Here is a 27,150-nt window from a genome sequence, read left to right as displayed (position 1 = left end):
CTTGGAGGCGGTGTCTGCTGACCAATTGCACAGCCAGAGTTGACGCCTGACCGTTATCATCGAAGTCACTCCTCTGGCCGAGGAACAGACCAAATCACAGCCTGTATCTGTGCCACTAAGATGCAACATGAAATGATCTGCCACGTCATTGCCACTGCCTCAAAGGCTTACTTAAAAATAGCCTCAATCAGTCTATCATGCACATCCTTCAAGGTCACTCCTCACTCTATGGGGATAGTCATCCACTTAGAGACAGCACATACCATGCATCCACTTTGGGGGAAAAACGCAAATGCTCTCCCCACAGCCGGATCCAGAGGGTACAGGCCATCCAATGTCCAACCCCCTTTGAAATTTGCTCTGGAGCATCCCATTTCAGATCAATCAATTCCTGAATGGCATCCATCACAGGGAAAAAACAAGAGGCTTTACACGCAAGGAAACCAAAATAGGATTCTTCTTCAGTTCTGCCATGGCATCTGAACCAGGACACCCAGCTGTTTCAAAGTCTAGGAAATCAGGGCCAGCAGTTCATCTCTATGAAAGAAACGCAACACTGTTCGATACAGTTCCAGACCTGGAGGAATTTCCCCATCTTCCAGGAAACCAGGGTCCACCACATTATCAGTGCCATCCGGATTCCTGTCGGGAACACCTGCAGGGAACCAAGGCGAAATCTGGTGCTTTGGCATCAGATTGGAAAAGGGAGGAGCCACCAGCTGAGAGTCCAACCTGATAGGAATGGATGAAGCGGACGACTGCGCCTAAAGAAAGGTCTGTAAGCCCTGAAAAAAATTCCACCCACGAAAAAGCAGCCAGATCCAGACCAAGCCCAGAAAGAACTGCAGCTGGTCCCAGAGAACTGCTCTTGCCTGCAGAGGAGTCAGTCAAGGGAGAACCAAAGTCTGGCGTCTCTCCAGTCAAGGCCATAACCAACCCATCATCAGAATGGGAGGAGCCAGGCTTAGCAAAATCCGAGTAAGACAACTGTCCCTGAGCAGCTAGGTTAGAAGCTAGGTCAGACTGAGAAGCCCTAATAAGAAAGGCAATACAAATAGGAAGACACTTAGGCTTCTTGTTTACCGGTAACATTGCAGCGGTAAATGTGCATCTGAACAGCTCAAACTCAAAAGTTTGTGCACACAAAACTGAAGAAGTGCCATAGAAGTAAGCGTGACAAGGCGCATGCACAACTTGTGCGCCAAGTCCCCAAGCGTGGAAAAGTTCAAAAAGTTGTGCGTGTAAAAGGTGTGCCCAAAAAACGAGGGCACAATGCGAGTGCAGAGCAGATATACCGCAAATATCGACGACCTGTAGAGGGCAGCAGAGCGCGCAAAAAAACACCATCGCGGCCTACCACATGGTGTGCAAGAAAAAAAGCCTAAGTGCGGAGCCTAGTCCACCGGGGCCACTCAGCCTGCAAGGCTACCCAGTTCCCCAACCCCAACATTAGCGGGAATGAACATCGGGATGGCGCACCAAGCACAGAGACAGGAAGAAGTCATAAAAACCCCTTTTAACTGTCTCTGTTTAAAAGGTAAAACATTTTTTTTTAATCCTTACCTGAGCTCAGTGTTTACCAGCTGAGTACAGAGACGGTCTCCAGCTGGGGGGGGAAGAGGACACCTGCCGTCACCACCACGCTCGGCCTCCTGCACCAGCTACCTTTTAGCTGTAAAACCAGCTACCAGACCAAGGCACACCAATGAGGGACCACGGAAAGCACCTTAGGAATTCTCAACTGGGGGAGGGACCTTTTGGTATCATCGCAGAATTTCAAATTTCTCCTTCAAAAAAAAAACACCACAAAACATAGGGATATGCACATCCACCATCTGCTGGAGACGGAGAATACTGGCAGGCTGGGGTCACTGCAGGAGTACATATACTGTGATGTCAGCTTGCTCCGTCTCCATCTGCTGGCAGGGGAGCATAACCCACTGGTCCTGAGTCCATCTGTCTACAAGCTAGGAAAACATGTTAAACTCTCAATCTTTCTATGCTGTGGATCTTTGAGAATGCCCTTCCATTGGTATTGTACTTTTTCTCGTAACTGCTGTAACCATGGTACTACCTGTGACATTTGAAACGTAAGGCACCCTACAGCAGAGCATACAATTTTGAGAAAGACACTACTTTTCCAAGTCTAGTATTTGGAGACTCCTATTCTGAAAGTGTCATCTCCTCTATTTCTGAATAAAGAGGAAATGCTTTACATGATTTATAAATTCCTTTAATAGGGTCCCAGTCCAAAGTCTCTTCTACCTTGTCATCTGACATTCTCAAAGAAGAAATCACTTGAATTATCAGGGCCGCCAGTTCCTCCTCCTGCAATGAGCTACTGCTACTTCTATCAAAATGCTCCTCTAATTCTATCAAAGGAGGAACTGCATACTGAGAAGACATAGCTCCAACCACATCTTGAAACAATTTTGAACTCTTAAAAGACTGATGAATTAAAATAGGAAACTCCTTTCCAGAAGAATTAACAGGCCTAACTCTTTCACGAGGCCGCTGTATGGCACAAAATGCCTGGTGAAGGAAATTAAAAATTCTGGGGTAAACTCTTCCATAGAATACATTTTTGGAATTTGCTTTGCATCTGTTGAAGAAACCCCTTCTGGTGCCAAATCCAGAGGCTCCATATTAAAGCTTGGAAGCGGTTGTGATCAGCCTGCAACAGTGTGAGCCAAATTCAAAATTACAGTTGTACCTGACAAAATGGCCACCTCCAACGCCTTCAACTGCCTTCAGTTCTGGGTTTGAAATGTTGGTCAGTCCTGTGGTCAAAGAAGAGGACCCTGTCCCAGGTGCTGCACTGGAAGGTACAAGTGACTTTAAAAATTCCCCTAAGCTATATGCACTCCAGAGATACACAATACAAAGGCCATCGCTAGAGCCTAAGGATCGCCTGCAACCACAGGACACAGATCAATGGCCCTGTTATGACATTTCTTAAACTAACAAAAAAAATGCACTTTCCCATCTTTAAACTCAAATAAATCAGGCTGACCGAAAGTGAAGAGCCCACCCACCCTCCTCTCCCCACAAGCAGACAAACTCACCAATGGTAGTTCTGCTCAACAAGAATTTTCTCTCCGTAGCTTACCACGAAATCCTTAGTAACACTTTTTAATGTTATTTAAACGGAGAAAGAAGAAATGAGGTAAAGAAGGTTAGATTAAAAGTTCTGAAAGGATCTTCTTCTTTATCACTAAGTTCTTACACCAGGCTCAACCAAGTCCCTTCTATGGTTGGGAGCTATCACAACAGGGCTTGCAAACCAGAAAGAAAAAGAAATCTGTTACCTTGCTCACTGACTGCTGGGAAAGAAACAGTAAAAGCTGTCACGAGAACCCCCGAAAGGGTAGGAAATCCCAGCATCAATATCCTGCTGCACCACCACACTAAATCCTATCATCTGTTGGGAGTAGAAGACACTGGCTTTAACTGTTCTGCACCACACGTAAATAGTGAGGATGTCACAGAGAAAGTCTTGGTACTCTGCCGCCATCTGCTGGTCGGGAGAAATAACCCACTTGTCTGGACCTGTGTAAGCAGGATGAAAAGGAACTGCCTTTTTATCAAAGGAATGGAAAGTAAAATAAAATAAATCCAGAAAATTTGGAGGTCATGCTCCTTGTACAGGAAACATTACGCAGATTTCTAATGCATGGACACATCATAAAATGTGCAATTTTTTTTTTTTTTACAAGTTTTAGAGGCTGAGACAGAAGTGAGGGAGGAGAGGAATTAGTATTTGTGCAAAGTAATTAAGAGTGTGATAAATGACCTGGAATCCTACCTTTCTGGAGCAATTCAGTGTATGAGACAGCTGGATGAGCATTTTTTCAGCTGCCTTACAGATAGCACATCCATCCCCTTCCAAGGCAATACTGTTCACCAGCACAAAACTGGAAAGGGAAAAAGTCCAGGGTATTTCAATGAAGCTGAGATATACGATACCAGCATTTGGTCAAGAAGCCATCATATAAACCAAAATAATATAATACTTTTTTATCCTGGTAAGATCTCAAACTTTACACATTTAACTCTTGAGATGTATCTTCATGTGGTATTTGCTTTAAGAGCAGAAAAGCAAGTTTTCCTTCTCTGACCTCTTACATAGCATATCAGGGTGAGAGTTCATTTGCTGGCAACATCACTGAACCTATCACCTGAAGAGACTTTTTGTCACTACAATACTGCGATCTAAGCAGAAATGAACTGAATAAAAAAATGTTTTTCCCTTCATCAAACAGGAACATTCTGCTAAAGGAACAGTGTAGACATGTCCGAAGAGTCTCCACTCCCTATGCTCCTGTCCCTAGACTGGCCATCTAGTAAGAGAGCAACAAAATCTAAGACTTTTACTTTTAACTATCAGCAGAGAATCTAGACCTGTATACATGCATGAATTAGGGAATTTTGTGATTAAACAGTAAATAGTCATCTCCATTTTAAGGACTGTATTATTTTTAATAAAATTACATATTTATTAAAATGATTTTAAATCAGACAGAAAAATGTGCAGAAAAATTCAAAGTCCACACATGATTTGAAATGAAGAAAATTATTATTTTAAAACGGCAAACTCCACAGTGTTATACAATGCAAGGGTTCAAGAAGGGGTCCCCCGACACGGACCCGTGTTTCGCCGCGAGGCTGCGTCGGGAGGGACAAGACAGTGTGTTAATTTTTCTGTAATAGTTTTCACGGACAGCATCTCCCCCAGTGACCCCTTCTTGAACCCTTGCATCGTGTAACACTGTGGAGTTTGCCGTTTTAAAATAATAATTTTCTTCATTTCAAATCATGTGTGGACTTTGAATTTTTCTGCACATTTTTTTGTCTGATTTGATTGATTGCATGCAATAGCGCTCCTTCTTTGCCTTTTAAAATGATTTTAAATACATTGGCTTGGAAGTTTTACTGCAAGTTGAAAATGGTCAGCAGTTTCTCTATTGCATAGAAGGATTTTTTTTCTTGTAGCATTTTTATGGTCAACTTAAAGCTCCCAGGTGCACAGAGTGTCAAGTCAGAGCATACAGTACATAGTCATAGGTGTGCTCTACTTCTTGCTTATTTAGGAACAATCAAAATTTGTGTTGGAAATATTTTGGCATCTTTGCCTTTCCAAGACTCATCTGTAGGGCCCATAATTTGTAGTAAGTTCTTTGCAAACCTTCTGGGTGAGAGAGAAAATGATCAGACATTTGATCACTAAGAGGGTAACTTTCAAATATACATGCGGGCGTCCTTGTGCGTCCAAGTTCCCGGCACACGCATACGGATGCACCAATTTTATATCAGCGCACAAATGCTGACTTGCGTGGGGGGAGGGGCAGGATTTTACTACATGCGCTCAGCGACGGACTAGGCCTTTTTCCAGCTCCCTCCCAGTACACTGGGAAACACCTATAGTACCTGAATGTAATCCCGCTTTGATGTACACTTTGAAGTGCTGAAAAGTGGAATCTAAAAATCTAAATTAAAAAAATAAATAAATCTAAAAATCTAAATAAACTTCCTAAACCTCCTACCTACCTAACCTGCCGCCTTTTTCCCCTATCCACCCCGACCCCTAAAACCCCGCTAACTTTTTTTGTTTTAACACTTACCTGCTTTCCAGAGCAGTAGCAGGTTGTGCCTGCCGGTCGACTGCTGGTGCATGCTTCAGTAGGACAGTGCCTAATGGCACATCCTGGCCCACCCATGACCCACCCCTTTTCGACAAATCCTCTCTTCTGCGCGTACCGGGAGATACGCGTGTGGCTGCGGTCGTTCGAAAATACCCGCAGTGCACGTGCTTCCCGGCCACGTGCGTATCTCCCAGTTTTCAGGCGCGTAGGACTTTTAAAATTAGGACTTAAGTTATTTAGTTTCAGACCTGGGCTGAAGCTCTCCCCAGCACCGTGGGGAGATCATTATTGCAGATGTTCAAGAGGACAGGACTGAGGCTACATCCCTGTTATACTCCATGCTCGTGCCTGTAACTGTCTGCAAATTGGGTTTTTTTCAGCTTACAGGGATGATTAGGGGACCATCAAACTGACAGCTTGTCCTGTGCACCAGAATCCCTTGTTATTACCCTGGTAATATGCATAACAATGGCCCAGCAAGCAAGCATACCACTGCTGCATACAGAAATGGTAGGGGGCTGTGATACGGGCATAACATAGGGAAATGTGATGTCTGCTTCCATACCAAAGTACTTTTGCCTAGAAACACTACTAGGAGAGTCCCATAATTAAAATGTATGTTTTGGAGTTTTTTAAATTAACAAGCCATGGAACCTACCACCAACTTCTGCCTGCTGGGAGACTCTTTTGAGCCTCCGTGGCTTGCCAAATTAAAATCCCTGAAAAGCAGAAACCCCATCCATAAAGTTGATTGCTGACTGTGCACACATTGCAGACTCCATGGCATACTGTGAACAGACCTGCCTCTGGGAAGCAGCAGGAGTGTTAATAAGAGACTATAGTTTTTACCCAAATAAGGAAGCCAGGATGCACTCTCCTGAGCTCTCCATTTCCATCATCTTGGAAGGAGAAGGAAAGGCCCTGGTTGGTGAAAGACATTTTAAATTCAGCACTCTCTCAGACCACTTGCAACTGTGAGGAAATAAAAACTAGGAAAGAGGCACAAAAGCACCTCAAAATTAAAATAAATAAATAAATAAATAAATAAAATGAAGGACTTCAACTCCCTTGAGTTTTGCACTGATCTCTTTGTCTTCGACCTGTACCTGAAGCAAACCAGCATTTCACTTTCAGTGAAGAGGGAAGGAAAGAAAATAAGCATGCATTATAGAAGCCCTCTCACAGGTAAAGAAAGAGCTCACTTGACTTACTTTACCCCTTTCCGGGATATTATCTTTGCAGAGCTGAAGTTGAAAACCTTTTCAAATCGATGTAACTTCTGAAGGTTTGTCCTGTTTCAAAGGAAAGAAAATAAAATGCAGATGTATTACTCGGGTGCTTGAACCATACCCTTCTCAAAAGACCAATAGTCACAATGAAGTTTGACAAGCTTGTCTTGACAACATAATTTAGTAAAACAAAACAAATCTAATCTCATAAAGAGGTGACTTTTTTTTTTTTGAAGAGGAATTTAGCTGGCTAAGTAAAGACTTAACCCACTGACAGTTTCTGTTACAGAGTGGGAGCCCTTGGGCTGTGGCATGGTTGATGCAGCTTAGTAGGGGAACACTACTAGGCTCACACTGACAGCAGGTGGACATGCTCAGGGATAAGAGCTGGGCTTCAACTTTCCACGTGGATTGGGCCCTTTGGTGCTGGGAGCCAGCAGGAATTAGACTGTCCCAAGGTGAGCGGTCAGGTGTCGAGGACTGAGCCAAGGTCAGAGCAGACAGTGAACAAGCAGTGTTCGGATTCAGGCAGAGGTTGGGGCAGGTGGAGATCAAGTGGAGTCAGAATCCAAGCCGGAGTCAGAGTCTGGGAATCAGAGAAGAATTAGACAAGGAAGACCAGGATAAACACAAACAAGACAGGCCAGACGTGGACTGGAAAGGAGTAGGGCATGGAAGGGAAGTCAGGGAGGAAGGAGCAGGACTGGAGGCAGGCAGAAATGCAAGGGTGGGCAAGACGAGACAAGGAACAGGAAGCAGAATGGCAACAGTTGCCACAGACAAGAAGCAGGCAGGAGGACCCGTTGCGAAGGCACTGGCTGCGGGCACAGTGAGGGTTTAAATGCCCCGCCACCATCATCAAAAGGTGCTGTTCCCCAGATTTCCGCCTTGGGATCTTTTTAACAAGAGTTCACAGCGTGCATATGTGCCTAGGGCCAGCATCGGGTATGAGGAAAGATGGAAGTGTCCTGGGGTGAGGTGCAGCTGGTCACAGGACCATCCCGCAATCGGCCAAACCAGCCAGTACCCCTTTCTAAGCCCCCTCTCTCCTCAGACCTCTAGCCTTAGGCTTATGAGGAAAGAGGTGATGGAATTCCATCATGAGGCGAGGGACTTGGACGTATGAAGCAGGCTTCCAAATGTTTTCTTTGGGGCCTTTTGGAGATAAGCTAATATAGTTTTCCCTTGGTAATCTGGAATCCAAAATGGACTGTACCTCGCACTCCATATCTGCTTCTATGATTGCTCGGTTGAGTTTCGGAACTGAACGAGATGGCCACGATAGAAGCAATGGTTGCAACAGGGAGACATGGAAGACATTATGAATCCTGAGCTGGAGGCAGGCGAAGTTGATAGCTGACTGGTCCTATTTGGCAGTCAACTGGATAAAGTCCTATGAATCTTGGGGAGAACTTTATGGATGGCATCTTCAGGCGGAGGTTTCGTGTACTGAGCCACACTCTGTCTCCAGGCTTGTAGTGCGGTGCTGAGTGACTTCATCAGCCTGATTTTTTGTAAATCTCCATGGCAGAGAGACTAGGTGTTTGATTTTCTGCCAAAACTTCCCCAGATCTTGAGCTAAGGAGTTGGCCCTGGGGCACGGAATAGGCAGAGGTATCGAGAGTGGTGTTCTTAATGTGATGCCATAAGGGAAATAAAATGGAGAAGACACTATAAACTACATGGTTATTATGGCAGAACTCTGTCCAAGGGAGTAAAGAGGCCAAGTCGTCCTGCCAGTCATTAACGTATGCTCTCAGGAAAGTCTTGAGACTTTGGTTCGTCCATTCTATCTGGCCATTGGTTTGTGGATGGTAGGCGGATGAAAAATCAAGAGAGTCCTTGAATTTGTGACACAGGTTCCTCCAGAATTTGGCTGTGAACTTGATTCCTCGATTAGAAAGCACAAGCTCCGGAAGGCCGTGCAGATGGAAGGCATGAAGAAAGAAAAGGCAGACAACTCTGGGGCAGATGACAACCCAACGAGGGCACAAAGTGGGCTATTTTCGAGAAATGTATTTCTTTATTTGAAACTTTTTTATACTGACATTCGTTTGCATATCACATCGGTTTACATGGAACAGGAAGTAAAATAACATTGATAATATATGGGGAAAGGAAAGCAAAATCTCAAATCCATAACAGGGGATTACAAAAATTAAAACAAGGTTAATAAATAAACAGTGTGTAAATGCAATGGTGAGAGGAAAAAGACCAGTAGCAGGAAGGAAGGAATGAAGAATAAGATTTGATTAGGAAGATTGTATAATGTACTGAGGAGAGGACAATGAAGGGGGGAAGGGATTATGTAAAGGCCAGTTTGAAAAGTTAGAGAAATGATCCACTTTCGCCCAAATCATCATACAGCCGTTGAAGACAGGAAGGTTTGTGATGAAGCACTTGGCCATGTGGGTCCATGGTTTGGTGGGGATTGGCAATGGCTGTAACAGCCCCTACAGATGGCTTATTGGCTGCACAACTGGGGCAAGACTTGACGTAGCATCAGACATCTTGGGAAACGTAGGGCCACCAGTAGTGACGTAAAATAATTCCAGGGTCTTCTTGGCACCTGGGTGACTGGCTGGGGGGGGAGGGGTTATGTGCCCATTGAAAAACCTTCTCTCAAAGGTGCCGAGGGACCACAGTCTTCCTGACAGCAGCAAAGATTGCTGCTGCAGCCATATTACATGCTGGATCAATGATGTTACGGGGTGATTCTGGGACATTAGAGACTTCAAAAGACCGGGAGAGAGCATCCGCGCACCTGTTCTTTTCCACAGGATGAGTTCAAAGTGATTAAAAAATAAAGACTATCTGGTCTGCCGGGGATTTAACCTCTGCATTTGCTAAAGGTATTGAAGATTTTTGTGGTCCATGTAAATAATGACTGGATGAGAAGCTCCTTAGATAGAAACATAAAAACATAGAAAAGATGGCAAGAAAAGGACCAAATGATCCATCCAGTCTGCCAAGCAAGCTTACGGTAGTTATCTGCCATGCAGTGTAGGTTACCCCCATGCTTGTCAGTTTCACAGACTGTAAAAGTCAGTTCCCTTATTGGTTGCTGTCTGAATCTAATTCCCCTTTACCCCCTGCCATTGAAGCAGAGACCAACATTGGTGTTTTATCAAAAGTATCAGGCTTATTGGTTAAGGGTAGTAACAGCCACATCAGCAAGTTACCCCCATGCTTATTTGTTCCCCAGACCACAAAGATCTGGGCCCTCATTGGTTTCTGAGTGAAGCAGACAGCAATGTTGGAGATACTGCCACTCTTCTAAGGCAAGTTTTATGGCTAGGAGTTCTCTGTTGCCAATGGTATAGTTTTGCTCCATTTGTGAGTATTTATTTGAAAAGAAGAAACAAGACATAAGCATCCTGTTGTTATTGTGCTGAGAAAGGACAGCCACCACTCTGACAGCAGATGCATCTACTTCCACAGTATAAGGTTTTTGAGGATCCAGGTGTCAGTCATTTATTATTTATTTATAACTTTTATATACCGAGGTTCAATTAACAGGATTAATTATCACTTCGGTTTACATTACAACCAGCAAAAACAACCGTGACAAAGTCTTGTCTTACATTGAACAAGGTAGAAAAACCTGGATAACATAACTTGGGTGAAAGCAGGTATAGGAACATGGGTAAACATAACTTGGGTGAAAGCAGGGAACTTACATTGGGGAGGACTATGATAACCTCATAAGGGAGAAAGTAAGCTAATGATGCAGACTAAAACCATGGCGGAAAGGAGTGGTTATGAGAAAGCTTGGTCAAACAACAAAGTCTTAAGTCTCTTCTTGAAGGTGATTGGACATTGTTCACCGAGAAAGGCTGCCTTGAGCCATGCAAAGGCTAGAATCTCCGGTTCTGACCAATTCTTGGTGTCTGCCCACTTCTTTGTAAGTGAGGTGAGAGGTGCCTCCAGGGTGAAGTAGTTACCTATAAACTGCCAGTAGTAGTCTGTGAAGCCCAGGAACCTCTGAAGAGCCTTAAGACCCATTGGTTGGGGCCAGTCCTGTATCACTTTTAGTTTTTCAGGATCCATGCGGAGGCCATCTTGCGAGACAATATACCTTAAGAAGGATAATTCCTTCTGCTTGAATAGACACCAATCTAGTTTAGTGTACAGTTGGTTTTTGCCGAGTCTCTGAAGCACCATTCTTGTCTGAGCTTAATGCTGAGGAAGCGACAGAGAAAATAAGAATGTCATCCAAATAGACTAGCACACAAGACTGGAGGAGATCCCTTAAAATCTCATTTATCATGTGCTGGAACATGGCTTGAGCACTGCAAAGGTCGACTGGCTTTACTAAATACTCATAGTTGCTGTCCCGTGTACTGAAAGCAGTCTTCCGTTTGTCTCCCTCCTGAACGTGGATACAGTTGTAGGCACCCCAGAAATCCAGCTTGGTAAAATCTTTGCTCCCCACAGGCTGTCAAACAGCTCTGATATGAAGGGCAATGGGTGCTGATTTTTACATGTAATGGTGTAATCTATACAAGGACAGAGAAATATATCCTTCTTCCCCATGAAGAAAAAACCCCGCTCTGCTATATGACTTGGATAACTTGCTTAGTGCTCAGTCATTCTCCTAAGTGACTGGCTTGTTTTAGTATACTTTTTGCAAATAATACACCTGCATGCTTAGATCTTACACTTACATTGGAATTAATTTTGCATCTCTGTAAATAATTTGCTGTCAGTTAATCTCTCTTTTCTTCTTCTTCCTCCGCTCCCAGTTATGTACTTCCCTGTTTTATTGTAACTGCAATTCCGTGAACCACGCACTTGTTATAGTTGCTCGAGTTCTCTGAATATTGCACACCCTGTTAAATGTAAACCGGTTTCATGTGATACCTGTCATGAAAGCCGGTATAGAAAAATAGTAAATAAAAGTAGTTAGGTCTTATTTTCCTTTAGGGAATTTGGGTTGTTTCTGTTGTATTACTCCAACTCCTCTCACTCATAACCCTACCACTTGCTGCCACCCAGGACAACAAAAAGACCAGATTTTCAGCACTAACTGGCAAGTTTAGGTGCACAGGTTTGAGCGACCAAAATCTGAGTTTGTACCAACAAGATTTAGGGTGATTTTCAGCTGAAAATTAGCTTAACTTTAGCCAGCCAAAATTTGCTTGGCTGAGTCAGGCCATGAGGCATTTTTTTTTTTTTTAAACTGATCTCCTCTCCCCACAATCCAAGGAAATAAGAGCAATTTAACCAATGCATGCGTTCATGAGGAAGGATGTAGTGAACTGAGAAAAGAGGTTACCCAGTCATGACGACATCGAAGGAAGATAAGTTGTGCAGCCGAATTTTGAATAGACTACAGTAGAGAAAGATGATTCAGTGAGAGGCCTGCAGAGAGCGATTTGCAGTTGTCTAAGCAGAAGGTGAAGAGAGAATGGATGAGTATTTTGGTAGCATGCTGAAAAAGCAGGAGGCTGATTTTATCAATGTTATAAATGGCATGCTTTAGCAGATTCTGTGTGTACAGAAGGAGAGAGAGAGGGGCAAAGATACAAAGATTACGGGCTGAGGGAACAGAGGATGCCAGACAGAGGGAAGAGGGGAAGCAGATTTGGCAGGGGAGGACAGAAAATTCCATTTTGACCATGTTAATTTTTAAAGTGGTTGCGGGACACAAAGGCGGCAATGTCAGACAAACAGGCTGAGATTTAGGACTGGATTCGTCAAGAAATTTCTGATATAGAAAGGTAGAGCTGGGGCACATTAGCATAAAAGTGGTACTGAAAGAAATAGGAGATCAGAGCGCCAAAAACAAAAAGTGTAGAGAGAAAAGAGAAAAGGACCTAGGACATAGCCTTGAGGCACACTGCCCAGCTATGGTGGAGAAAGAGCCACCAGGGGATACAGTAAAAGTACAATGAGAGAGGTATGAAGAAAACCAGGACAGAGCAGAGTCCTGAAATCCAATGGAGTACAATGTATCAAGGAGCAGATGGTGATCAATAGGGTCAAAAGCAGCAGGTGGGCCAAGAAGAATAAATATTGAGTAAAGGTTCTAGGCTTTGGCCATGAATAAGTCACTGGAGACTGACATGAGAAGTTTCTATGGAATGTAGACAGCAAGTGTCAGACTGGAGCAGCTCTAGAATGGCTGGAGACAAAAAAAAAAGTCAAGACAAATGAATAGCACACGCTCAAACACTTTAGATTTGAAAGGGAAAAAAAGATGAGATGAAAGCTCACAGAGCAGGAAGAATCCAGTTAATCTTTTTTTTTTTTTGGGGGGGGGGGGGGGGGGGAGTGGTGCGAGTACAATATGCTTGAAAGAAGAGAGGACAGTTGTAGTGGCAAATGATCAACTGAATATGTGACAAATGGATAGGATGATGGAACTGAGGGGTGGGAATGGGGTCAGAAAAACAAGCAGTGAGTTTGAAGGAGGAGTTTACAAAAGACAAGTCAGACTGCATTTTTCTGTGGCGATCCTAGCCTTTGGAACAGTTTGCTGTGTGAAAACAAATAACTTATTTCAGCAGTCCTTTCATTCGTTTTTCGACTGTCCTTACATCTTGAGCGGGTTTGGCTATAGAGGATGTATTCTAAAGACTGAGATTTTTCTTTTTTCAGTGGGTAAATTTATCATTTAGAGATCATATTTGCATGCCAGTTTGATTATTTGACTTCTTTTAATCAACTTTGGTGCCAATTATTTTCAAAGCCATTTACCCAACACACAAAACGTGTAAATGGCTTTTCTAAAATTAACCTGTGCTCAGTGTGTGTAGAAGTTTAACTCAGTTTTGCATGGACTTTTACACGTGCATTGAGAAAAGGCATTTCCAGGGGGAAGAGCTGAGGCAGAGTTGGCATTTAGACACATACTTTATTTTAAAAAGTATATGGGGAATTTTCATCCGGTCTGCCCAGCAAACTTATGGTAGTATCTGTGTGCCGTGTAGGTTACCCCTATGCTTATCAGTTTCAAAGGGGTTCTATGCATATATGCTATTTTATAAACGTCAAGAGTTTGCGAGGCTAGGAGCGTTCCAGGGCGGGCTTCAAAAGTATGCACAGTAGTTGCTATTTTGTAAGAGGTATACATATATACGTTACCAATCCTGTTTGTACAGTTTTACATTTACTAATTGACTTGGGCAACTGAACTCAGACTTGCCTGTCGCTTGCAGTTTTTAGGTGGGAGATACTGGGTGAACTGGTGGGGGGTTCCGGGAGAACTCATGGGAGGTGTCAGTAAACTGGTGATGCCAAAGTAGGCATGCAAGTATTTTCAAAGTGGTCTAGGCACGCACTTTACAAAATACCTGCCTCCGCATTTAATTCTGGGCATTTAGTTGCTCAGTGTCACAATTCATCCCTAAAATATATGCCCAAATGTTTATAAATGCATAGAAAAAGTACCTGTTTTCGTGTACTGGAAGATGTTCCCATATACTGACACATGCATGCATACTTTTAGCGCAGAAACGTGGTATTTTATAAACTGTGTAGATTCCACCACACACACGGTTTATAAGATCTTAGTATTAATCTCTACGTGTCCACTTATACATGCAAATGCCATTTTTTTTTTTTTATTTATTTATTTTTTTTTTAAGGAGGAATCGCTTCTGCCATTAGTATAGGAGGCGATTTCTTAATTTTTGGCATGCCAAAGCTATGATTTTGCCATTCTTTACTTTTGGCACAGACAATCTTCGGCACCATGGGTATTGTATACAAATGGGACTTTTTTTTTTTATCTTCACTGTAAAATATCGCACCGATGATTCAGCTCAGCAATGTGATGGCAATAACTTCTTGGTACGGTGATGTTTTTCAGCACCGTGTTTACTCTGCATTGAAGTGTCTTTTCGTAACTTTGACGAGGTCTCTTCAACAAGGGATTTTTTCAGTGCCAGCTTTTCTGGGAAAGTACTTTTTAGAACGTTGGGGGGGGGGGGGGGGGGGGAGTGAGTGGGTCTTTGAGCATGACCTTCTTGTTTGAGAGCTCGTATTTTCTCTCATCTCCCTATAGGTGCAAGCTTGGGTTGACATTTTTCCCACATGACCTGCAACTTATGTCATAATCCAGACCCAGGAACCTCAAACAGAGGTCATGTAGGTCGTTGCTCACCATTTTATGGTAGCATTTCTCAAAAAGGTTTAAATAGTCTCTTCCCTGATTTTTCCAACATCTTTGTGAGGAGAAAAAAAAAAGTGAAAATTGAAAGAAAATGTCTATAAACTATTTAATCAAAAAGTTTTGCAGGCTGTAGGATATTCTGATAATTGGTGAAATATGGATTACAGTCATTTGTATGTGTGGGAGTGTATAGAAGGCGTGAATGTGGATGTTGTAAGGGCAAGGAGTAAGGAAGGAGGGAGGAGATTGGGGGAAATGTTGCATCGGGCGGCCGTGGAGCCCGCGACTGGCCTTCCTCACCTGGTGCCGCATCGCCACCGCGGGGGCGGGCCCTGGCTCTCTGGTGGAGGGGAGGGGTGCCTCCGGTGCTACTGGCATGCCTCGGGGCATGACAGAGACACCGCCACCATCTGCTTCTCACCCTGCGATTCTCTAGGCGCATGCACGCGCCTTCCTAGTTAGTTTAAAGGGCCCGCAGCAGGTAAGGGCTGCCGGGCCTTCCGCTGTCATCAGTGGTCTGGGATTATTTAAGGCAAGTTCAGAGCTTACCTTGGCAACAGATCTCCATGCTTCTTGTCGTGTGTTTTGTTGCTGTTTGTTCCAGTTCCTGTTCCAGTACCTTCAACCCTTTGGACAGATCTCCCTGGCTTTGACCTTTGCTCGGACCCAACCTGGTCTCCAGCCGCCTGCCCTGACCCTCGCTTGGACATGGCCTTGTCCTAGGCTCCTGCCTGACTTGCAGTCCAGACTTGATCCTGTCTCCAACTGCATTGCCTCTGCTCCAGTCGGTCTGGACTTTGAATCCATCCTTCCCTTTGAATCCTTCGTCTCCACTGCTTCCTGGCACCCCTGCCTTGGATACTCTCTTCGGGATCAACCACACAGAGGCCTACCTAAATCCACCTGGCCCTGGGTACCCAAGGGCTCAACCTGCGGGGAACAAGGGCTGGTATTGGCGAAGCTCCAGTTGGCCTTGCCTCCCGATGGTGGGGACCCGTGGGTGTTTCCCCCATGGGTGGCGCCAACACCACCTCGGACCAAGGATCCACCTCCGCAACAGGAAATATCTTAAAACTGTAAGACATATGGGTACCCCAATCAAAAGGAAAAAAGTACTAGCATACCTCAAGAGGCTGAATGTCGCTGTGGCCTGCATCCAAGAAACTCACCTCACCCAGGTAGAAAGTAAAAAGCTGCAAAGGGACTGGGTGGGCACTTGTGTCTATGCAGAGGCAAAAAGACGTAAAGCAGGGGTGGCGATCTTAGTGAACAAAAATGCAAATTTTCAGATCTCAAAATCTATTGCAGACCCAGAGGGACGATACCTGATAGTGTTGGGGACCTGGGAAAAAAAACAAATAACACTATGCAATATCTATGCCCCCAATGTTTACCACCATGGGTTTTTTGAGAATATACATAACTTGCTACAGACGCACGCTCAGGGCACGCTGTACATAGCGGGAGATTTCAACTGTGTACATGACCCCACCCTAGATAAGAGCACATCCTCACCGCCATCGCCCGGGGGAGGTAGACGGGGGATAGATTACCTGTGTCATCACCTCGACGTATGGAGAACCCTTCATCCAAATGAAAGAGACTATACCCATATCTCGAGAGCCCATAATACTTTATCACGGATTGATTATATCTTGGTCTCCCAGCGGGAGTTTTTCACTATTTCAAAAGCACAGATAGAACCACTAGCAATATCCGATCACGCACCCATCTCGCTACAGATAACCACTGCTGGCCCTCAGATACAGCAACGCATATGGCGCTTCCCATATTTTTTGAAGGACGATCCTCAATTCCAAACATTCCTTAAAGATAGGTGGAAGGATTACTCGCAAAATAATCAACACCACCTCACTAACATTCACCTTTTCTGGGATACCGCTAAAGCAGTACTAAGGGGTGAGATCATCTTGTTTGTTCACGCACGAAACGCACGCATAAACCGATCAATCCTCGAGCTTGAAACTGCACTGGGAAAGGCCAAAAAGGGGTTAATTCAGCAAAACTCAAAAGAACACCGGCATACCTATTATAGCATACTGGGACAATTGAACACCTTACTAGACACTAGGGCACAGGCATACCTGTGGAAAGGACAAACATCTCTCTTTAAATTTGGCAATAAGCCTAGCCGTCTTCTGGCGAATCTCACCAAGCCTCAGAGGAAAAAGTCTTTCATACCATCCCTTATCTCCGACTCTGGGAAACACGTATATAGCGAGCCCGAGATTTGTGAACTATTTAAACGGTATTAGAGCTCACTATACACCGCCGAGGCTCCAGAAGACGGGGTTGCGGAAACTCAGTTTTTTAAAGACCTCAAGATACCCATGATCTCGGCCTCCCAACGGGATTTTTTGAATCGCCCACTTCAAACTTTTGAAATCACGCAGGTCATCTCAGCCGCCCAGCCGGGAAAATCACCGGGCCCGGATGGGTTCTCCTACGATTTCTATAAAATCCTAACTTCTTATCTGTGTGAGCACTTAAAAAATTACTATACCGAAGGCCTGAATAACGGAAAATTCCCTTCCGCTTTTAATGCGGCGCACATTATAGTTCTTCCTAAACCCGGGAAGGACCCGACATGCACGACCTCATACAGACCTATTTCGCTACTAAATTGCGATCTAAAGATATTGGCCAAGGTCTTGGCGGAGAGACTAAAGGTTCTTCTTCCAACGTTTCTTTCACCTCAGAAGACGGGTTTTGTGAAGGGGCGTAAACCAGCCTCGACCATAGTTAAAATTCTCACGGCCATGACCATTTGCCAAAGCCAAAACATCCCAGCCATTGTCATAGGGTTTGATTCAGAAAAAGCCTTTGACCGCATAGCATGGCCCTATCTTTTTTCCGTTCTCTCTAGGTTTGGGTTGAGAGGCGAGTTTCTGCAATATCTATCCTTACTCTACACGACACCTACCTCTTATATGCTAGTAAATGGACACTTGTCGGAGGGTATTACCATCCAAAGAGGAGTGCGCCAGGGCTGCCCTTTATCCCCTCTGCTATATATATTAGCCCTGGATCCCCTATTGCGGAAAATAGATAGTAGTCCATGGGTGAAGGGTTTTGGAGGTCCAAACCACATCTTTAAAATCGCGGGGTTTGCGGACGACCTACTAGTATACCTAACCCAACCCTCGCTGTCTTTACCAACGGTTCTTGAGTTTTTAGACCAATATGGCTACTTTGCAGGCCTAAAAATTAACTATACAAAATCAGAGGCATTAGATGTTCTTGGTATACTACAGGCAAAATGGGGCACAGCTTTTCCTCTCAGATGGGCGGACAAAGAGCTTAGATATCTGGGATTGCGTATCCCTTTAAAGGTTTCACACTTTTACGCGGCTAACATAAAACCGTTGATGGACAGCACCTTGGCCTCTTTTCAAGAATGGAGGGACCTACCCTTATCGTTAGTGGGGAGAATACATCTATTTAAAATGGTCCTCATACCAAAATGGCTCTATATTCTCCAACTGGCCCCACTGTGGATCTCCAAAAGGGATCACAGAACAATATCCCGGGTGTTAACCGCTTTTCTCTGGCGAGGAAAGCGAGCACGGATCGATATTACGACCCTGATGACTCCGGCAGAAAGGGGGGGACTAGGGTGCCCACACCTGATGCAGTACAATCTAGCTTGCTCCATACGACACATCAGAGACTGGCTGTGTGGAACATCCCTGGTCACCCCTTATGCGTATCTATTGGAGTGGTACGGAGTCCAATCTTTGAACCCTCTAATACTAATCCCAACACCATCGTTGCCCCATCATGTCAAACCGCAGATCCTGTTGTGGACGTGCAGAAAGGCCTGGCGGATGCTGTGCGAAATGGGGCAAATGCCCCATCTCATTGCTCCATTCCTTACTATTAGGGGACACGATTTATTCAAACCGGGGAAATCTGGGGGCAGTTTCCAGCGGTGGTACGGTCAAGGGCTCACATATTTTTCGGACCTAATTGACGGAAAAACGGGGGCCATATACTCTTTCCAAACCATCCAACAGAGATATAATTTACCAGAGTCCGATCTCTTTGCATATCTTCAAGCCTCTCATTTTTTAAAGGCTAGGCTGCAACAGCAGGAAACTACCCCACCCAGTACAAAGCTGAGGGAATTACTGTACACAGGGAAACGCACTAAACCATCAGTATCCTTTTTCTATAAAGAAATAGTAGAGTATGTAGATATACACCCACTACACAAGTTATACTCCCGTTGGCAGACATGGCCTTTATTTTCACTAACTTACGCGGACTTTGAAAAATGTTTTACTGACATGAAGTTGATTATGGAGAATGTATGCATGCAAGAGACGCAGTACAGATTTCTTTGGATGAGTTATATTACCCCGTCCCGGGCATACCAGATGAAGATCGTACACACGCCAAAATGTCCAAAATGTGTATGTAGTGATGGTCATTATTTCCACTGTTTTTGGGAGTGTGGAGGGGTTTCGGGCTTTTGGAAACGTATAAGCCGCACGTGTTCTGTCATCCTGAGGAGAACTATACCACCGAACCCGAATTTGTGGTTATTTGGGATGGCGGATTCGACGTATCCAAACCTCACTATTTCTGAACAATTATTTGTTATGCGAGCGGGTTTGGTGGGGAAACAAGTCATCCTTAAAAATTGGATCCACGCGGACATCCCGAACCACGAAGCTTGGTTTAGAAGGATGGTCCTCCTGTGCTCCATGGAGCACGCCCTGCTTACACCACATACCCCAAAGAGATCTGTACAAATAAAATCTATCTGGGCCGGTTGTACAGCGTACCTAGCCCCCAGGGTGGGGCGGACGACAACTCCATGAACTCCACGGATCCTTATGTTTTTGGGTTTTTTTTTTCAAAAAAGACAGGAAATAGAGGAACACCCATGGAAAGGTCCGAAACTGTTTATAACATTAAGAAACTGGAGAACCGGTTATGTAAGCCATATTCTTTTCACCTGACAAGTATGGGGTTTTTTTTTCTCTTTTTTTTCACTTGCCCCTTTTCTCTTATCTTGAACTCCCTACACTTCTTTGATGGACTATAAGGGGGGGGAAAGGGGGGGGTTTCTGGGTTTTTTGTGTTCTTTTTATGGTTTTCTCTGACAATTTTCTCTGGATATGATGTATGTGGCAATAAAACCTTTGTTGTAAAAATTTGAAAATTCAATAAAGATATTTACAAAAAAAAACAAAAAAACTGTAAGACATAGTAACTCAAGACTTCTAGTTGGACATTCTGTTTTTTATGCGAAGAATGTGTTTTTTTGAGAATCAGTGCATTCATATGGCTATACTCTCCATTGTCTATGTTGCAAAGCATTTGTATACCTTCAGTTTCATGTACTGAGTTGTTGTGACAAAAATCTATAAAGAAAAAAAAATTTCAACTACTGAAAACTGATGAAAGAAAGAAAAAAAATGTGGCAAGTGGAGAAAGCTCATAAATTCTGACCGTTTACAAAGCAGACAAAAGCAGACTGAGGAAAGTACTTGGTGGTGGTGCAGGAATGTCCACACGTGCTCAAAGGGTTTTTGTGCCTTTCCGAGCTTGGAAAGAGCAGGTTCTGACTTGGTGCCATCAAGTGATATCATGCATTCATGTGGCTGTATTGTTATTGTTCGTGCTTGGAAAAAAAAGCTGACACTGCCCCTGTGTAAATCTCTGCTGAGACCTCATTTGGAGTACTGTGTACAATTCTGGAGATTGCACCTTCTAAAGGATATAAACCAAATAGAATCAGTCCAGAAGGCAGCTACTAAAACGCAAATGGTCTTCATAATAAAGTATATGGGGGTGGACTCACAAATCTAAATATGTATACCCTAGAGGAAAGAAAAGATAGAATAAAGATATTTAAATACCTCAAAAGAATAAATGTACAAGAAGTACAACCCTTTCAATGGAAAGGAGGCTCTGGAAGGAAGGGGTCGGGGGGATTCAGAAGCAATTTAAAGAAAACTCTCTTTACAAAAAGGAAAGGTGGAGGCATGAAACAACCTCCCTGTGGAGGTGGTGGAGACAAGGACAGCATCAGAATTCAAAAGTACATGGATCTAGCACAAGAGATCTCTGAGGGATACATAGGGGCTATAAAGCTGAGCAGGAGATGTGGCTGGGCTGACTGATTGGGCCATAAGGTCTTAATTTTCTGTCATGTTCTATTCTTCTATGCAAAATCTCCTGGAGCAATGTACCTTATACTTGTTGCCATCTCAAAACAAAATATTTATCCTTTGCCTTCTACAAAAATGGTAGTCACCAGACGCTGATAAATTCAGGACAGGAGACTGCAATCTTCGTAGAAAGGAACCCCCGCTCAGCTAAAAGGTCACCCAAATCTGATCTGTATCCTCCACAATCCTCACATCCCCTCGGATGCAGCTTTCAGTAGCATATGCCCAGTTTTCAAGTTGGGAATGCTGGAGACTTACTAGAGTCTGAAATGTCTTGGAGCGTCATTAACATTTTCACATGATCTGGTCGATCTCTCAAACTTCTCTTCACCTCAGAAATGTTTAAGAATAAAAAAGTTTTCAACAGCACACCTACGATTTGTGATAAAAAATTGTGAAACTGGAGTTATGCAGAAATTACCACATGCCCCAAGTACTGTGCTGGGCCACATGGACTGGGTGTCCTGCTCATGGAGTTTAAATTGTACAACTGTGCTATACCTTGACATGTTTTAGGAAGGGTACCACAGAATCCTCCAAAATGGTGCTCATTTGCTGGTCTTGAATTCAGCCCTGCTGAAATACTTACTCATAGTGAAAGCCAATGTCATGGTTGCCGACGAGCACTATTAGCTCAGTGTGGTATGGATGCCGGAACATCTTATGAAACCTCTCAACATCCTCCTCCCACGCCTAGGGAAACAGTTCAAACACAGTACAGTTGTAGTCAAATACATTTTTGATCAGCTGTTTGATCAGTAGAGAGTGAGAATACTTAAAAGAATAAAACCTTTAAGGAGGTTTGTTTAACAGCACATTTCTGCAATTTGCACATTACAAAACATGAGCGCAGAAGCGTGAGCTCAGATTCTGGTGCTGATCTCTGTGCCAGCCTTTGTGCTGAGGTCTCATCTCCTTTCTCCAAATACAGCCGGTTTATTTTTTCTGTATAAAAGCTGGACACTTCTTATTATGGCCATACTACTGTTTTTAAGCAGTCTCCCATGGGTAATTGCAATCCTGTTTTTAAAATGCTCCTCCTCCTATGATCACTGTGTAACCTGTATGCTCCACTTGCATTTCTGAACACATGGATAACAGCTAGAGAAGTAAAGGGAAATAAATTCAATTTCAGGAAGGAATACACGGATCGTGAAAAATGGTAATTTTGATGCATGCAAGTTTAACACTGTTCTTAAATATCAAAATACTCAGTATATTTTTCTTAAAATCAATAGTATATCTTCAGAAGGAAACTACAATAGTTCTGAATATCCTTAAAAGATGCTTGTGTTTCAGTAGAGTTAGTGGAAAAATGGTCATGGCAGTCTTACTTTTACCACTGCCATCACCAAGGCCCCAAGCTGTCTTTCTCCCTCCTCCTATCATCAGCGTCCATTTCTCCTTCCTTCATTGCTCTCTCTTCTCATTCCTCTGTAGATTTACTCACATCTTTCAGCTCTATCATTTTACTTATTTTGGATTCAGCGCACACCTTATCATTGGTCACCAACCTCTCCACTCCATTTTCCTCTCTTTATTTATCGAGTTTTATATACCGTTGTTCGGTTTCGCCATCGCAACGGTTTACAAAGTTTTGATGTTTAACAAAGTGTTCAAAAATTAATGTGATTGTTAACATAGTTATTGAAGGCGTTATAAACATGGTTCAGTTGTCAAAACTGTGCAGGTTATATTATGTGTTTGCATTGGTTCTACATGTATATATGGGTCAGTAGGGAGGGAAAATATAACAGAGTCATTGGGTGTTTTGGTAGGCTTTGGTGAACATCCCAGTTTTTAGTTCTTTTTTTGAAGGTTTTAAAAATTTTGCTGTGTTCTCAGTTCGGTTTGGAGGGTGTTCCAGAGTTCGGGACTTCCTAGGGATATGGCTTTCTTCCAAGTTGTGGTAAGTTGCTTGGGGCGAGCAAGTGGAATTTTTAATAGACCTTTGTTAGCTGAATGGAGATTTCGGTTTGGTGAGTGAGTTTTATGGATGCACTTAGCCAGTTAGTTTGTTTTTCATATATTATTTTGTGTATTATGGATAGTATTTTGTAGTCTATCCTGTATTTTATTGGGAGCCAGTGTAGTGATATGAGAGTTGGAGTAATGTGATTGTATTTTTTAGATCCTGTGAGTATTCTGGCGGCTGTATTTTGAAGGATTTGGAGTGGTCAGATGTGGTGAGAAGTAAGTTTAATAGCAGGGAGTTGCAGTAATCCAGGTTGGAGAAGATGTTCTGAAGTCATTGGGGGGAAAGGAAAAGTTTTAGATGTTGTAGGGTTAGGAGTTTGTGATATCAATCTTTGATTTTTGCAGTGATGTGGTTCTTGAAGGATAGTTCCTTGTCAATTATGACTCCTAGGTTGCGGGCATGGGTGATGGGGGAGATTGCCGTCTTTTGGTTCACTATGTTGAGTGGTGGTAAGTGCAGAGGGTTGTTTTTTCTATCCAGCATGATTATTTCTGTCTTATCAATGTTTAGGATGAGTCTCATGTTGGTTAGTAGTTTCTTTATTTTGGTGAGGTAATTTGCTGGGTTTTTTGTAGGTATCTTCCAGAGTGTTGTGTATTGGGATAAGTATTTGGATGTCATTGGCATATATGAAGTGGGTCAATTTAAGGTTTGAGAGGAATTGGCATATCAGGAGAAGATAAATGTTGAAGAGTGTCGCAAATAGTGCGGAGCCTTGGGGAACTCCGGTGTCAAGGTTGACACACACCTGGTAGGTCCTTTGTGATAGGATGAGAACCATTGTAGGGTTTTTTTCATTTGCACCAATTTCAAACAGATGGTCAATCAATATTGAATGGGAAGAAAGACTGATACTTCTCGCATATCCAGCATAGCTGTCTGCTTCAACGGCAGGGGGAATGAAGAAAAGTGGATCTATATACAGACAACCAACAAGGACTGAATTACATAGTCTGGGTAAACAAATAAGCATGGGTGTAGCTTGCTTATTGCGGCGGTTACTACCCCTAACTAAATAAGCTAGATATTTCACTTAAATGCAGCTCCAACACAGATCTCTCTACATTAATGGTGGGGGTGGAAGGGAAATAGAACCAAAAGGTTACTAAGAGCCAAGAGTAACAGATAAGTATGAGAAAAGAAAAAGTGCGAAACTTGCTGGGCAGACTGGATGGGCTGTTTGGTCTTCTTCTGCCGTCATTTCTATGTTTACCATGTCGAAGGCTGCTGATAGGTCTAGTAGGACTAGAAGGTAGCTGTGGCCGTTGTCGAAACCTTTGAGCACGGTGTCGTTTAATGATAAGAGTAGCGTTTCTGTGTTCAGTTTTCTGAAACCAAATTGCGTAGGGAATAGGATGTTATTTCTTTCTAGGTGGTCGGATAGTTGGGAGTGGACGATTTTTTCAATAATTTTGGCAATGAATGGTAGGTTTGATATGGGTCAGTAGTTTAGTGGGTTGTCTGGGTCTAGGTTGTTCTTTTTCAGGATGGGTTTGATAATTGCTGATTTTAGGCAGTCAGGGTAGTTTCCTTCTCTGAGGGATAATTTCATTTTGGGCTCATTTTTCTGATGATAGATTGGATTTCCAGTGAGGAGGCTGTGCGAAGTTGGACCAGCTTAGTGTTTGTTTAGGTTGAATTTTAGTGTTGCCCTTGAGGTTGTTAATAATTAGGTTTTTTTATTTTTTCATTAAAGAATTCAGCAAAGTCGTTGCTTGTAATCTTAGAAAGTGGCATGTTCTGGTTGTTGGGGGGTTTGGTTAGGTTTTGTACAATGGTGAATAGTGTCCTGGGGTTGTGTTGGAATTTATTAATTTTGTTTGTGTAGAATTCTTTTTTTGCATTTTGGATTAGATTTTTGTAGTGTGCTAAGTATGACTGGTAGGCTGTAAGGAGTGGGGGTGTTTTGTTCTTGTGCCATGCTTTCTGTTTTCTTCGGAGTTCTCATTTGGCTGACCTCATGCTGTCATTATACTATTGGTTCTGGTGTTTTGGGTTTTTTATAGTTTTATTAATAGTAGGGTTTATCTTGTCTGCGATGGCTTTGGTGATGTCGAGCCAGGAATTTGTGGCGTTTTCAGAGTTAGATAGGTCTATGTTTGTTAGTACTAGTTGTATGTGATCCTGGAGCATCTCAATATTAAAAGGTGGGCGGTAGGAGATAGATATGGGTAGGTTTTTTTTCTGTTGTCAGTTTGCAGTTGGAGGTCAGATATGACTGAATTAGAGAGTGGTCCAACCAGGGGATTTTTGTAATATTTGTGTGGTTTGTGGACCATAGGTCAGTGTTAATGAAGATGAGGTCAAGTGTGTGACTTGCATTATGAGGTGGGCCGGTAATGATTTGTTTTATGCCTAGTGTTGATAGTGCGTCTGTTATTGTCGCACATGTGGTAGATAGGGGTAGGGTGTCCATGTGGATGTTGAAGTCACCTAAAATGATAATGGGTTTGTTAACGGTTAGTTTGGTCATGAAGAATTCTATCAGGGGGGAGCAGTTCCAATCTAGTGAACCGGGGAGAAAATATACTAAGCAGATTTGTAGAGTCGAATAGTGCTATTTCTAGGGGGGTGGAGATGTTTGTTGGGAGTAGTTTCATCTGAAGGTTCTTTTTGATGATTAGCATTAGGCCTCCGCCTTTCTTTTTTGGTCTGGGGATTGAGAACGCTTGGTAGGTCTGGTTGTTGATTTGGTTTATTAAGACCGAGTCAGTGCTTTTTATCCATGTTTCCGTGATTGCTATGAAATCTGGTTTGTCGTCAAGTAAGTCGATTAGGATGGGTATTTTCTTTACAATAGATTGTGCGTTGAAGATGAAAATGCTATGTAGCTGCTGTAGAGTTTCGTGTTGTTGCAAGTGATGTTTGCGTGGTGATACTCACATCTTTTCTTAGGTTTTCTTCTTATATCCTTTGGTGGGGTAACCATGACTTGAGCCTTTTTGTTATTGTTGGGGCCATGGTGGACTGGTGTCTGATGGTTTGCCGTTCCAGTCCTTTTGCTCCCATCCATATCTTCATTTCCCTGCCACCTGCATCTTACCCTCCTTCCTCAGTTATCTACTCTTCCCATCCTCTATGCAGGCCTCTCCTTTCCCTGCACCTGCCCTCGCTGCTTCCCCCCACTCAGGTATCTAGAGTGACAGCAGCCCATCCATCTGACGCCAACCGCTGTATACCATCTGTGCAGGCACGGTAAACATTTTCAAAACTCACAGATTGCCATGTCCTGGCTGCTGATCTCGTGCATTGTGAACTCGACGTCCCAGTATGTTTCAGAAAACAGGACCAAGGCTCAAGACTTAACTAAACGCATTTATTCACCGTCACCCACGGAAGATTCACCACCCCCTCTCTCCACTCAGCCCAAACTCATCAATCTCCTCACTCCTTGAGCCCCCCCCCCCCCCAGCTGGATCTGATGCCATAACTGTACCCCTCGCAAGTTCGATCTGAGCACACACAGCCCTCACCCATCCTGACTCGAGCAATCTTCTCCTCCTTCCTCTGTTGCCCTCCAGTCTGACGGGTTTGCTTGGCTCATGGACCAGCAACCCCTCTTTCAGGCCAGCTGTGCTTGTGCTGCTCTCTGGTGCCATGGAATATCTCCCCTCCCCACATTCAGTTACACACTTCAATGGGTTGCATGTGTGAACCCACTGATCATCAATAGATTCCACACCCAAGCATATTACATATATAAATGCTGTGCAGCTGACAAGTCAGGGTAGTTTCTCTCTTGCTCTCTTAGTCTGACTGTTCGTGGAGACTGAATGTTTGAACTACAGCAGCTTGACAATGCCGTACCCATAACCTGGGGTAGAGCATAAGCAGAACTGAATTATTATGAAGGACGGGCAAATCGTGCTCAGGACTGCTAGGAAGTCTCACTCAAGGACATTACGATCAGCAGCTAAGAAGTGCTGGCCCAGGAGTTTTGAAAATGCTCACTGTTCGACAAAGGATTGTGGTTGCTGTG

At 43.5% G+C, this 27,150-nt stretch overlaps 1 protein-coding gene across 1 annotated transcript in view; it reads right to left on the bottom strand.

Moving 5' to 3' along the window:
• MPPE1 (metallophosphoesterase 1) overlaps positions 1–27,150 on the bottom strand; it is a 116,401-nt gene that overhangs the window by 44,247 nt on the left and 45,004 nt on the right. Inside the window, exons 3-5 of the mRNA XM_029590981.1 lie at positions 21,783–21,886; positions 6,854–6,934; positions 3,806–3,914 (exon numbers count right to left, since the gene is read on the bottom strand). Of these exons, the coding sequence (XP_029446841.1) occupies positions 3,806–3,914; positions 6,854–6,934; positions 21,783–21,886 (294 nt within the window). The remainder of the gene's footprint in view (positions 1–3,805; positions 3,915–6,853; positions 6,935–21,782; positions 21,887–27,150) is intronic.

Source organism: Rhinatrema bivittatum, chromosome 2 (genome assembly GCF_901001135.1).
Source record: "Rhinatrema bivittatum chromosome 2, aRhiBiv1.1, whole genome shotgun sequence".
In the NCBI taxonomy this organism is placed as follows: Eukaryota; Metazoa; Chordata; class Amphibia; order Gymnophiona; family Rhinatrematidae; genus Rhinatrema; species Rhinatrema bivittatum.
This window is presented reverse-complemented; position numbering and strand designations above follow the sequence as displayed.